This window comes from Mustelus asterias, chromosome 5, assembly GCF_964213995.1.
Source record: "Mustelus asterias chromosome 5, sMusAst1.hap1.1, whole genome shotgun sequence".
In the NCBI taxonomy this organism is placed as follows: Eukaryota; Metazoa; Chordata; class Chondrichthyes; order Carcharhiniformes; family Triakidae; genus Mustelus; species Mustelus asterias.
Window position 1 is genome coordinate 72,945,108 of NC_135805.1, and position 14,679 is coordinate 72,959,786.

The 14,679-nt window shown below is 45.7% G+C and overlaps 1 protein-coding gene across 50 annotated transcripts in view; it reads right to left on the reverse strand.

Moving 5' to 3' along the window:
* Positions 1-14,679, reverse strand: part of trdn (triadin) — a 452,817-nt gene that overhangs the window by 376,497 nt on the left and 61,641 nt on the right. For all 50 annotated transcript variants that reach the window (XM_078212798.1, XM_078212806.1, XM_078212805.1 and 47 more), the window contains 2 exons: positions 14,041-14,070; positions 5,187-5,216 (listed from right to left, as the gene is read on the reverse strand). In XM_078212798.1, the coding sequence (XP_078068924.1) occupies positions 5,187-5,216; positions 14,041-14,070 (60 nt within the window). The remainder of the gene's footprint in view (positions 1-5,186; positions 5,217-14,040; positions 14,071-14,679) is intronic.

Consider the following 14,679-nt stretch of genomic DNA (forward strand, 5'->3'; position numbering starts at 1 on the left):
GCAGATATTGGGCCCTATTTTACCATTTTGATTCTAAGTGCTGGGCGGACTTGAAACTGGGACTTTTAGACCCGTTCTGAGGTGGCCCCATACGCACTCTGCCTGCAAAAATATCAGCAATTCCCAATCACGCTGCACAAGCCTGTGGGTGGGCTAAATGCGCTCGAAACCCTGCAGCTCTGATCGGCACCTCCAACTGCGCTTGCACAGAAAAAAAATGATAGAATGCTGCTCCTCTGCCACATCCCTCCTGGGCCGGACAATGCCTCCCCCTGGCCCCCACAGACATTGCCCCACCCCCACAACATTATTAACTCCCTTATCCACCCCACATCCCCGCCACCCAGACTGATCTCAGGCAGAGTGGCAGCGGACCCCCCTTCCCGCCCACTGAAAACAGGCAGAGTGGCAGCGGATCCCCCTTCCCTCCACTGATCACAGGCAGAGTGGCAGCGAACCCCCTTTCACCCGCACTGATTGCCTGAAAACGGGCACAACTTGATGGTAAAATCAGACACATTGTTTCAGGAAATTATGAGGCATTCATAGGAACTTCTAAAATGCCTTACATATGCAAATGAGGAGTCTAACTCCTATTTTAGGCTGCTTATGTGAAATTGGACACAGCAGACTACTTTGAAATGGACTCCTCCTCCTGATTGTCATTACACTCTCATCTCAGTAGCCACCATATATCGTGACATTTAAGTCAATATTTGAAGCTTAGAAAAATTCTTCCAAAAACATGGATTGACTTAAACACTGAGTGTATTGGTATACTTTCCTGCCAGCCTCCACATCCCCACCCTCACCACGGCGCTTAGTCTCAAAAGGGGAGTATTCTGCCCAAGAAGTCGGTGTGTGGGATAAAGCTGGTAATATGGGCCAAAAAGATGCATGGGAGTTGAGCCCACCCAAAGCACCAGGTGTAGTGCAAGATTTCTGCTTCTATTCATTGAACACCACGGATGGTTCTGCTCTGCGTGTGCATGTCTTCAACTCCCATGCATCTTCTTAGAGTTCAGGACTTCAGCTGCATTCCGTTAATGGGATTCAAATGCGGTTCTCTGACAGTTGTTCTGACCCACCATGACAGACACCAGCAGAAGATCCTGCTGTAAATTCATGCCAGCGTGAAACCGATTTCTGGGCTTCCTGAAAAATCCATTCCCCACACCCACTATCGAACCCGTCGGTGGGAGCTTGGGAGAATTCTGCCTAAAAGGTGAGTATAACCCTAAACCTGAGGAACAGGTGCAGAGGGCAGGGTTTCCAATTCTTGGATCATTGGGACCTCTTCTGGGGCAGGTGGGACCTGTACAAGAGAGACGGGTTACACCTAAACTACAAGGGGACCAATATACTTGCAGAGAGATTTGCTAGTGTCATTGGGGAGCGTTTAACCTAGATTTGCAGGGGGATGGGAACCAGAGTGCCAGAGCAGATAGTGGAGCAGGGGTAAAAAGACAGGTTAGTTCAAGCAAAATCACAAATGGAAGGGTAGAGTGTGGTGGAAATAATCTTTTGAGATGTGTCTATTTCAATGCCAGGAGTATTGTGGGGAAGGCGGATGAGCTGAAGGCATGGATAGACACATGGAAATATGACATTATAGCCATTAGTGAAACTTGGCTACAGGAGGGGCAGGACTGGCAGCTCAATGTTCCAGGGTTCCAATGTTTCAGGCAGGATAGAGGCAGAGGGATAAAAGGTGGGGGGGGTGGCATTGTTGGTCAGGGAAAATGTTACAGCGGTACTCAGGCAGGATAGATTAGGGAGCTTGTCTACAGAGGCCCTATGGGTGGAGCTGAGAAACAAGAAAGGTATGACCACATTAATGGGGTTGTATTATAGACCACCCAATAGTCAGCGAGAATTGGAGGAGCAAATCAGCGGAGAGATAGCTGACAACTGCAAGAAACACAAAGTTGTGATAGTAGGGGATTTTAATTTTCCACATATAGATTGGGACTCGCATACTGTTAAAGGTTTAGACGGGGTAGAGTTTGTAAAATGTGTTCAGGAGAATTTTCTACATCAGTATATAGAGGTGCCAACTAGAGAGGATGCGATATTGGATCTCCTATTGGGAAATGAGTTAGGGCAGGTGATGGATGTGAGTGTGAGGGAACACTTTGGATCCAGTGATCATAATGCCATTAGTTTCAACCTGATCGTGGATAAGGATAGATCTGGGCCTCGGGTTGAAGTTCTGAACTGGAAAAAGGCCAAATTTGATGAAATGAGAAGGGATCTGGGAAGTGTGGATTGGCACAGGCTGTTCTCTGGTAAGGATGTAAATTGAAAGTGGGAGGCCTTCAAAGGAGAAATTTTGAGAGTGCAGAGTTTGTATGTTCCTGTCAGGATTAAAGGCAAAGTAAATCGGAATAAGGAACCTTGGTTCTCGAGGGAGATTGTAACACTGATTAAGAGGAAGAGAGAGTTGTATGAAATGTACAGGCAGCAAGGAACAGATCAGATGCTCGAGGAGTATAAAAAGTGCAAGAAGCTACTTAAGAGGGAAATCAGGAGGGCTAAAAGAAGACATGAGGTTGCTTTGGCAGACAGAGTGAAGGAAAATCCAAAGAGCTTCTTTTGGTATGTTAGGAGCAAAAGGATAGTGAGGGATAAAATTGGTCCTCTTGAAGACCAGAGTGGTAGTCTGTGTATGGAACCAAAAGAGATGGGGGAGATACTAAATGGTTTTTGTGCATCCGTATTTACTGAGGAAACGGGCATGGAGTCTACGGAAATAGGGCAAACTGGTAGGGAGGTCATGGATCCTTTACAGATTAAATGGGAGGAGGTGCTCGCTGTCTTGAGGCAAATCAGAGTGGATAAATCCCCAGGACCGGACAGGGTGTTCCAACGGACCTTGAGGGAAGCTAGTGTTGAACTTGCAGGGGCCCTGGCAGACATATTTAAAATGTCAGTATTCACGGGGGAGGTGCCAGATGATTGGAGGGTGGCTCATGTTGTTCCGTTGTTTAAAAAAGGCTCCAAAAGAAATCTGGGAAATTATAGGCCAGTAAGTTTGACGTAGGTGGTGGGCAAGTTATTGGAAGGTGTGATAAGGGATAGGACCTACAAATATTTGGATAGACAGGGACTTATTAGGGAGAGTCAACATGGCTTTGTGCGTGGTAGGTCATGTTTGACCAATCTATTAGAGTTTTTCGAGGAGGTTACCAGGAAAGTGGATGAAGGGAAGGCGGTGGATGTTGTCTACCTGGATTTCAGCAAAGCCTTTGACAAGGTCCCTCATGGGAGGTTAGTTAGGAAGGTTCAGTCGCTAAGTATACATGGGGAGGTAGTAAATTGGATTAGACACTGGCTCAATGGAAGAAGCCAGAGAGTGGTTGTGGAGGATTGCTTCTCTGAGTGGAGGCCTGTGACTAGTGGTGCGCCGCACGGATCGGTGTTGGGTCCATTGTTGTTTGTCATCTATATCAATTATCTGGATGATAATGTGGTAAATTGGATCAGCAAGTTTGCTGATGATACAAAGATTGGAGGTGTAGTGGACAGTGAGGAAGGTTTTCAAAGCTTGCAGAGGGATTTGGACCAACTAGAAAAATGGGCTGAAAAATGGCAAATGGAATTTAACGCAGACAAGTGTGAGATATTGCACTTTGGAAGGACAAACCAAAGTAGAACGCACAGGGTAAATGGTAGGACTCTGAAGAGTGCAGTTGAACAGAGGGATCTGGGAATACAGGTACAGAATTCCCTAAAAGTGACTTCACAGGTGGATAGGGTCGTAAAGAGTGCCTTTGGTACATTGGCCTTTATAAATCGGAGTATCGAGTATAAAAGTTGGAGTGTTATGGTAAGGTTATATAAGGCATTGGTGAGGCCGAATTTGGAGTATTGTGTACAGTTTTGGTCACCTAGTTACAGGAAGGATGTAAATAAGGTTGAAAGAGTGCAGAGAAGGTTCACAAGGATGTTGCCGGGACTTGAGAAGCTGAGTTACAGAGAGAGATTGAATAGGTTGGGACTTTATTCCCTGGAGCATAGAAGATTGAGGGGAGATTTGATAGAGGTGTATAAGATTTTGATGGGTATAGATAGAGTGAATGCAAGCAGGCTTTTTCCGCTGAGGCTCGGGGAGAAAAAAACCAGAGGGCATGGGTTAAGGGTGAAAGGAGAAAAGTTTAAAGGGAATATTAGGGGGGGCTTCTTCACGCAGAGAGTGGTGGGAGTGTGGAATGAGCTGCTGGATAAAGTAGTAAATGCCGGGTCACTTTTAACATTTAAGAAAAACTTGGACGGGTTCATGGATGAGAGGGGGGTGGAGGGATATGGTCCAAGTGCAGGTCAGTGGGACGAGGCAAAAAATGGTTCGGCACAGACAAGAAGGGCCAAAAGGCCTGTTTCTGAGCTGTAATTTTCTATGGTTCTATGGTTCTATGTATATCTGAGCTGAAAAATTAAGGCTAGCTACTAATGCGAGTGAAGCCCTAAATATGCATTTATTGTCTGAAAATTTGAGTTTGACTTGTCCAGTAAATATTGACCATGTTGGCACCGAGAAAATGGGATCACTTTATATGCCGGGTCAACTTATACACGATTTATGATTCTTTAGGCTTGTAACCTGAGAAGCAAATGGCTGAATATTCTTTTATTCAATAACCAAGTTGCCTGTGGAAGTGCAACCTGCTGGCAGCTCACTCAAATAATGTTAATGAGATCCAATTTCAGGCAAAACAGTTAATATGTGTGCTTTGCATATTCATTTCAGAACTGACAATAATCCTAATACAATTTCACCCCAAAAATGTTCAAAAAATATGAAATTCATTTCTCCAGAAGGTTTGAGAGACAAAATCAGTCATTTAAAAGAGATATGTACATTTATAGATAGAGAGGTATAAATAACCACGAAGAGCGTATCCCACATTTCGCACAGAAAAGATTCACTTAAATGTTGCTTTAAGCTGAAGTGTATTTATGTGGATTTTTAAATATAACAGACAGAAGCAGATTAAAATTGTTGCAATTTAGCTTATTCCTATCTAAATCCAGCAAGGATTAATGGATGCAGATCACGAGCCCTGGGACACTGATCTGAAATGGACCAGCCCAATACGTAGTCAACTGAGGTCACCCAATTCAGTCTGGGCCAGAAACTGAACTTTGCCCTGACACAATAAAATAGTTTTACAACAGAAAATACTGACCTTTTTGTTTAGCTGGGGGGTGAAGAACTCCTACAATGCATTAAATAAAAAGAAAACAGGTAAGTGTCAGTTACATTCCACAATGAAGTTTTATAATTAAACATACGCAAATAATCACAATTAGGTAAAGTAGCAGGTCACGAGAGTGTTCAATTATACTTTTTAAAGAATCACCTTTGTCTATTGGGTAACCAGAATGTGTATATTCCCTCCTGAGGTAACTGAGGCACAAGAAAACGAGGGAGTGAAGGAAATCACTACTGTTTCATTTACAAATAACAAAGGACTGGATTTTACATTCCTTGCTGGTGTGTTGCTAGGTTTCCTGGGTGGGTGGGTGGGGGTTTGGGGGGTGCATGGGGGCGGGGAGGGAGGCAGGATGGGAAGTCGGGGGGTGGGGGATTGATATGGGGGAGCTGATGGGGGACATTTAAAATCCAGCGAGCGGCCTACCTGGTCCCAACCTGTCTGCACCTGCCTTACCATAATTTTACCAGTGTCAAGGCCTCCCAGCCAGTAGAACAATTCAGTGCCTCATCCTGCAGCCACTAACCAGCAGCAAGAGAGGCCCTTGCCAAGCAGGTAACTTGGAATGGTGTTGCCACTACTTTACAGGCCCTAGGCCCATCAGAATCAACCCCACCCCCACACCCACTCCCTCTCCCTCCAAGAAATTACCCCACCCCCACGTTCCCCTTTCCGCATGCCTCTCAAACCCTGACCACCACCCCCACCCCCACCCCCACCCCCCTCCTCTCCATCCCGCCTAGTCCCCTTTTCATGGTCTGTTATTTTAGCACCCAGCGAAATTCACAAACAATAACAACACGATGCAGTGTAGTTCTCCACCTCATTGCGAGAGTGCAGTACTGGCAGTGACCACCACAAGCAATACTGGAGAGCTGCTGGTCTCTGGTTGACCAGCAAGTCTCTGAGGCAGAACTTTCTGTCTCTGATTGGTGAAGTCCTGCCTCCAGTCTATTAACAACCGATCAGCCATTCAATGGCTTCCAGGCAACCGTTCAATGGCTGGTTGGACTAAACCTTTAAGCCAGGTGAATAGAGTCTCATAAAATCTAACCCATAGAAACTGATTAACTAGGTTTACAATAGATATAAATAGGTTAATGAATGGTCAAAGATCTGGCAAGTGCAGTATAAAGTGGGAAAATGTGAAATTGTCCATTTTGGCAGGAAAAATTAAAAAAGAGCATATTTTTTAAATGGTGAGAGATTGCAGAGCTCTGAGATGCAGAGAGATCTGGGTGTCTTCATGCATGAACCACAAAAGGTGAGTATGCAGCTACAGCAAGTAAGTAGAAAAGCTAAGATATTGATTTCATTTATTGCAAAAGGAATTGATTTCAAAAGTAGTGAGGTTATGCTTCCGTTATACAAAGCATTGGCGGGACCACATCTGGAATAATGTCTACAGTATATTGGTCACCTTATTTAAGGAAGGAAGTAAGTGCTTTGGAAGCAGTTCAGGGATTTGTTTTCAACCATTTACAGGATGTGGGCGTCACTGGCTCGGACAGCATTTATTGCCCATCCTTAATTGCCCTTTGAGAAGATTGTGATGAATTGCTATCTTGAACTGCTGCAGTCCCTGTGATGTAGATATATCCACGGTGTTATTAGGGAGGGCATTCCAGGATTTTGACCCAGTGACAGTGAAGATCGATGATATATTTCCAAGTCAGGATGGTGAATGGTTTGGAGGGAAATTTCCAGGTGGTGGTGTTCCCATGCACTTGCTGCCCTTGTCCTTTTAGATGTTAGCAGTCATGGGTGTGGAAGGTGCTGCTTAAGGAGCTTTGGTGAGTTTTGCAACACACCTTGTAGATGGTGCACACCTGCTGCCACTGTTTACCTGTGGCGGAGGGAGTGAATGTTTGTGGAAGGAGTGTCAATCAAACAGGCTGCTTTGTCTTTGATGGTGTCAAGCTTTGAACCATAGAATCTCTGCAGTGCAGAAATAGGCCATCCAGCCCATTGAATCTGCACTGACCTTCCGAAAGAGCATTCCACCCAGGCCTTCCCCTCTGCCCTGTCCCCAATACCCTGCGCATTTACCACGGCTAACCCACCTACCCTACACATCACTGGATAATAAAGGGTAATTTAGCATGGCCAATCCACATCTTTGGACATTGGAAGGAAATGGGAGCACCCAGAGGAAACCCTCGCAGACAAGTGGAGAACATGCAAACTCCATACAGACAGTCATCTAAAGCCGGAATTGATCCCAGGTCCCATACGCTATAAGGCAGCAGCCATTCAGTCACAAAGAGTCATAGGCCAGAATTTTACCGCCCCAACTACCTCGGGAATAGGAGTGGGTGAAGGGCAGGTCATGGGAAGGTCTGTTGACCTCAGGCGGGATTTTACGGTTTTGGGACAAGCGAGGCCGTAAAATTCCTCCCACCGAGTCATTCAGCAGAGAAACAGGCCCTTCAAGCTACCATGTCTATGCCAACCATCGAATACCAACCTATACTAATCCCATTTACCAGCATTGGTACACAGCCTACTGTGCCTTGGTGATCTAAGTGCTCATCCAGGTGCTTCTTGAATGTTCTGAGAGTGCCTGTCTCCACCACCCTCTGAGGCAGCATGTTCGATATTTCCATCACGCTCTGGGTGAAAACATTTTTCCTCAGATCTCCTCTGAACTATTTACTCCTCACCTAAGCCCTCTGGTCTTAGACATCTCTGCCATAGGGAAAAGATTATTACGATCTACCCTATCTATGCCTCTCATAATTTTGTATACCTCTATCAAATCCCCCCCTCAGCCTCCCCTGCACGAGGGAAAACAAAACCAGCTTATTCAGTCTTTCCTCATATCTGAAATTTTCCATCCCAGGCAACCTCCTAGTGAATTTCCTCTGCACTCTCTCCAGTGCAATCACGTCCTTCCGATAGTGTGGTGACTAGAACTGCACACAATTCCATCTGTGGTCTAACCAATGTTTTATAAAGTTGTACCAAGACCTCCTTGCTTTTGTATTCTATGTCCCGGTTAATGAAAGCAAGAGTTCCACCCTATCTGTCTGTGCTAGCCACTGTGCCACCAGACACTTTTCTTGAACGTTGTTGGAGCTGCACTCACTTAGTCAATTGGAGAATATTCCATCTGAGAGTATTTCATGCTTATGAAATAAGACTTATGCCTTGTAGATGGTGGACTGGCTTTGGGGAGTCAGGAGATTAGTTACTCCCCGCAAGGTTCCTGGCCTCTGATTTGCTCTTGAAGCCACAGGCGGCAATCTTGTCATTGCGCCCAGCGGCCAATAGGCAGGGTGATCCGGTAAGATCGCGAGAGAGTTGAGAAATCAGGTTCGCGCCCGATTTCTCACCTCTCGCGTTCCTACCGGCAGTGGGTATCCGATGTGATCAGCCAAAAAAACGGTAAAAGGCTGATTATAGTATTTTAAAATATTTAAATCATGATTTGAATGTAATTAGTGAGCCCGGGAGAGAATCGTCTGGGCTCACTTGCCTCAGGGAAGGTCCTCTCTGACGAAGATCACGAATGGTTCCCCATCAATGGGCACCAGACGCGATGGCCTCGCCGATAGAACCAGAGGCCGTTTAGGCCCCACCCCCCCGGGAGGTCAGGGGCAAGGGTGGGGGGTCCCTGCCAGTGGGACATGACATATCCAGCAGCGATGGTGTGGCACAGTGGGATACAGGAGGGAATTGCCCTCAAGTCAACCACCCTGGATTCCGATAATGTTTCTTTCTCATTTTTGCCACCCTCTGGCCTCTCTTCACCTGCACAGCCACGCCACCCATTTACGTCCCAAAATCATACTCTGTTGCTGCCACCAAAATCTCACCCAATGCAACTTACCTCAATGCAGAAAATAAATATTCCCTCCCACTAAGACAGTTTCATAATATGGCTCTGAACTCAATTTGTGCTTTTCCCTCTAACAATGGCTCTTTCTGTTTGGAGCCTTTTGCTTACATTTGCTGTGTTCTTTCTATTCACCATGTTTAGTTTTGTTACTAATATGTGACCTTAGGCTAATATTGGATTCCCAATGGAGTCCATCCAAACTGGGATAAAGATCATAGCAGCCTGTTTTGTTATGCTACTTGTGCTAAGCTGCTTCAGAGATATTCACAGATATTGAGATGAAGAGGTACCTTTACCTCCAGGGAGGTCTCTAAGCAGCTGGCCAGTGTCACACACGCTAAACCCACAAAAGGACCTAGTCCATTAAAACTGAGCATCATTTGCATCAGATGGACAAGCCGAGGCTGGAAACTGACCATCCCGCCGACAATTGGCCTCTCCAAAATCAGGGCTGGAGGAAACAGATGGGCTCCTGCCAGTCTCACAGCAGTGAAGAGGAATTCACAAACGGGATCTTATTCAGCTGAACAGATGCTGGTCAGAAGGTGCTGAACATGCTGCCAGATCCATCCAAAATGGCAATAAGAGTCTAAATATTAAGTGTTGTAGGAACTTAATTTTAATTAGAACTCATTTTTAGTGTGTAGCTTGCTGCTGAAACCAATCATTGCTGACATTACTGACACATTGAATGCCAATTGTTAATATATACCCATGCAGTTTTTGTGTTGATTTTATTTTGTTTATTCAGATTAAATTAAAAATGAGGATTAATTTATCTATCTCATCCAAGCAGCACGACTTTGAAAATTATCCTATTTATAAACAATATTACTAGATTTAAGCTGGAACGGACACCATTATGATTCTCCAGCTAACTTTGTGGATTAATAAATATTGCACAATAGCACATACATCATAGATCAAAGACAGGATCAAGGGACTTGAAAATTCTCCTAATGGCCTCAATTGATATAACTGTGTGTAAGGAAAATACATGTCAAATGTCTTTTAATACTGATGCACACTATGGATTATACCTGCTTAATTGTCTTGTTTCTAATCTGTCTCATTGCAGGAGACAGAGGGTGATGACAGAAAGCTGCTTCAGTGACTGGAAGCCAGTTCCAATCGCATACCACAGGGATCAGTTTTGGGCCCCCTATTATTCGTTATTTATATAAATGAAATTGATGACTCTGTGGGGGGTAGGATTAGTAAATTTGTGGGTGACACAAAGATTGGACAGGTGGTTAACAGTGAGGCAGAATGTCTTGGGCTACAAGAAGATATAGATGGAATGGTCAAATGGGCAGATAAATGGCAGATGGAATCTAACCCGAAAAGTGTGAGGTGATGCACTTTGGAAGGAGTAATTTGGCAAGAAAGTATTCAATGAATGGTAGGACACTAGGAAGTTCTGTGTTTGTCCATAGATCTCGGAAAGTGGAAAGGCATGTTAGTAGGGCGGTGAAAGAAGCATCTGGAACATTTGTCTTTATCAATCAAGGCATAGATTACAAAAACAGGGAAGTCATGTTGCAGTTGTATACAACTTTGTATAGGTCACAGATAGAGTATTGTGTGCAGCTCTGGTTGCAACATTATTGGAAGGATGTGATTGCACTGGAGGAGGTGCAGAGGAGATTTACCAGGATGCTGCCTGGGATGGAACATTTAGGTTATGAAGAGAGGTTGGATAGGCTGGGTTGTCTTCGTTGGAGTAGAGAAGACTGAGAGGCGACCTGATCGAGGCGTGCAAGATTATGAGAGACATGGACAGAGTGGATAAAGAGCAGCTATTCCCCTTAGCTGAAGGGTCAGTCATGAGGAGGCATAGGTTCAAGGTGAGGGGCAGGAGGTTTGGGGGGTTGTGAGGAAAACCTTTTTTACCCAGAGGGTGGTGATGGTCTGGAATGCGCTGCCTGGGAGGGTGGTGGAGGCGGGTTGCCCCACATCCTTTGAAAGGTATCTGGATGAGCACTTGGCACATCATAACATTCAGGGCCAAGTGCTGACAGATGTGATTAGGTGGCAGTTCAGGTGTTTCTAATGTGTCGGTGTGGACTCAATGGGCCAAAGGGCCTCTTCTATGCTGTATGATCCGTTAAAGCACAAAACCACATAGAAGGACAAGGACAGCAGATGAAAGGGGACACACTGTCTGCAAGTTCCCTTCAAAGCCTTTCTGACTTAGAACTATATCGCTGATCCTTCAATATTGCTTGGCCAAAAACCTGGAACTTCCTTCCTAATAGCACTGTTGGTATATCTACACCGCATGGATTGCAGCAGTTTAAGGAGGTGATCATCACTTTTTCAAGGGCAATTAGGAATGGGCAATAAATGCTGGCCTAGCCAGTGACATCAACCATACCATGAAAGGATAAAAGAAATGTGGGATTCTCCCGAAAAAATTCTAAGTGTCAAATTCACGTAAAAACTGGAGTAAATCCTGCTGACTTTTTCAGCGGGATTTTCAAAATGAATCTCCTGCACTCTATGCACTCAGTGCCGGATTTAGGCATAAGCTAAACAAGCTACAGCTTAGGGCCTCACAATCCGCAGGGGCCTCACAAAATTTCAGAAGGTTTACAATGAAGAGAACATTTAAGAGCGGATACCAGAAAAGAAAAAGAAAGCACCAGCTTGAAGAGCAACTCAAAAAATTACCAAAATCTATGAGAGAGATCAAGCCAGCCAAATGATAAATATATAATCAGTAAATGCATTCATTTGAAAATAATTTGTATTTTTCACTTTAAATCGTTAAAAGGCATAATTATGTTTTCAATTTTTTTGGGGCAACCCAAGGTCCTGTTTTGGTACACACCTTTGTGAGGCCTTTTGGTGTAACTTTTTAACAAGGGGCCTCCAAGCTTTATATAGCTTAGGGCCTCACCAAGTCTAAATCCGGCACTGTATGCACTGCAGAGTGCACTGGCGTGAATATCATCCGGCGGCCGGAGATTCGTGGAGGCCATGGCGTCCAGTGGGGAGCTCGCTACATGGCCTTTGCTTGAGTCTCCCGGCTGGGAGAATCACCTGTGGAGTTATGGCAGCGACTGAAAGCTTTCCACATATTGAAGCTTATGGATGCTGAGGCACCAAAATTATGCATTAGGCTGTTAAAGTAATTATTATTAATAATAGGCATTTAAATCTGAAGTGACCATAATCATAAAGACCATGGGCAGAATTTCTCCCAAAAAAGTGCCAAGTGTCGAATTTGCGGGAAAACTGGAGTAATTCATGTTTTTTTTCAGTGTGAGTTCACACTGGAATCTCCCACACTCTGGGCAATGCAGAGGCCACCAGCGTGAATATCATTAGATTTCAGGGGGTGGAGCCTATTTCCACCCAGGAGGCTGAAATCAGCATAACTCTGTGCATGCGTGGTGGCCCCAAACTGACAGCCTCCCATTTGCTGGTCAGCTCAATCACTGGCCAGCCTGGGACCCCTGCAGTGCTGGCCCCCGAAACCCCCCCACGGCCCAATCACTACCCCCCTACCATTCCTGGGCCAGCCTCAACCCCCCTTGTCCCAGACCATCCCGATCTCCAGCCGCCCCCTTCCCCCCACAGATCGCCCCCAGGCAGTGTCGATCTCCCAGCAGGCAGACCCCCACCCCCTCAGCTCGCCCCAATCTCCAGCCCCCCCCCCCCCCCCCCCCCACCAGTGATGATTCCCCCCACCACAGTGCAGACCCCCAGGGAGGCTAACCCACCCCCCCCCCCCACCACAGACCCCCCCCCACTGGCTGACCCCCCCCTCACAACTCACCCCCCCCCTCAGCTAACCCCACCCCCAATCCACCCCGATCGCTGGCCTCCCCCCTGCCCTGACTGATCCCAATGCAGAGTGGCAGCGGGACCCCCACCCCTTGCCCAATGGGCAGTGTCAAGGTGCCCCCTGGGCATGGGCACTTTGCCCCTTGGTCAGTGCCAGGGGCACAGGCTGGCACTGCCAGGTGGCACCATGCCCCACCGCCCGGCCCCCTGAGGGTCCCCGGTTGCCCCCCTTCACCCCATCAGGATTGTCCTGATAGTTCCCCGAAAGTGGGGACCTACTGTAATTCCCACTAGAGTGAAATACTCTGGTGGAGTAGGAGAGGCTAGCAGGCCCGGAGAATTCAGTCCTGTGCCCACTAATTACATTAAGAACAGATTTAAAATATATTAAAATTACTTATCTGGTCTTCCAGCTGGTTTCCCAGTGCAGATCTGACTGCCCCAGTAATCCAGGGCTGGGAGATGCACTCGTGGTGGGTACACATGCACGAATCTTGCACATGCCCGGCTGTGAGATTCTTCCACCCTGCTGCGCTAGAAAATTAGCACCAGTGGGGTGGGAGAATTGCCCCCCTGGCTGGAATCTTCCAGTCTCATACGCCCCACTACCGCTGGAGAATTTGGCACACACCCAACTATCCATTCACTACAGCAGGAATGGAGAATCCCAGCCGCGGATGAGGCTGGAGAATTCTGGTCCGCCTATCAAATGTGGGTGACATGGTGGCACAATGGTTAGCACTGCAGCCTCACAGTGCCAGGGACTCTGGTTCGATTCCTGGCTTGGGTCACTGTCTGTGTGGAGTTTGCACATCTTTCTGTGTTTGCATGGGTTTCCTCCGGTGCTCCAGTTTTCTCCCACAGTCCAAAAGACGAGCTAGTTTGGTGGTTTGGCCATGCTAAATTGCCCCTTAGTGTCAGAGGCACTAGCTAGGGTAAATGCATGGGGTTAGGATAGGACCTGGCTGGGATTGTTGCCAGTGCAGACTCGATAGGCCAAATGGCCTTCTTCTGCACTCTATGATTCTATGATTCCAATGAGCAGTGCTGTGCTAAGCTGCCTCAGGAACCAGCTGTACTGACAACTTTATTGGTTTTGGCTGGCAAGACTTGACATATTTTTTAATTCTTCCTTAATTCCTTCTAATTATGTTCTATGTGCACATGGACAGTTTGATTCTGTATATCACTCACCTTTCTTTTTTGAGTGAGGTTCAATTTCATCTAAATCAGGGGAATAAAAAAACAAAATGAAGCAGTATAATCATCTAGTGCCAACAGGCATCGACTATATTAAAGTACGAAAACTCTACACAGATCAATTATTATCCGATAAAATAAAACATGAAATGTTAACAATCACTTTGACGCAGGAAAGATTAGCATTCCAAACCATAATTGTATTTTTATATATTACAGAATTTCCACAGCAAGAACATGCAACACAAACACAGCTCACCAACTCAGCTCATTCTCCTCAGAAAAGAATAATTGAAAATAATCTCTTTCATCATGTCCATTTCAGACTCTTTAAGTTAAGCAAGAAGTCGATTGCTCTTTATAGTGTTCAATTTTCAAAGGCTTTGAATTAGGAACTTTTTGTTGTGCTCAAAGTATTAGAACAGATTTATATTGGAAATAGAAAATAAGCTTTGTTCTAAAATAACCTGTTTGTTAATGTTACACAATTTTAATATACACGTAAACAATTTATCAAAGGCTTCTTTCAAGTTTCTTATGCACATTGAGATGGAGGCAGCAGCATAACTTGTGTGTCTCGTCCTGATCACCCCTCAGAGCACTGATGATGGGAAGTTGAATTTTCCCTTCCCA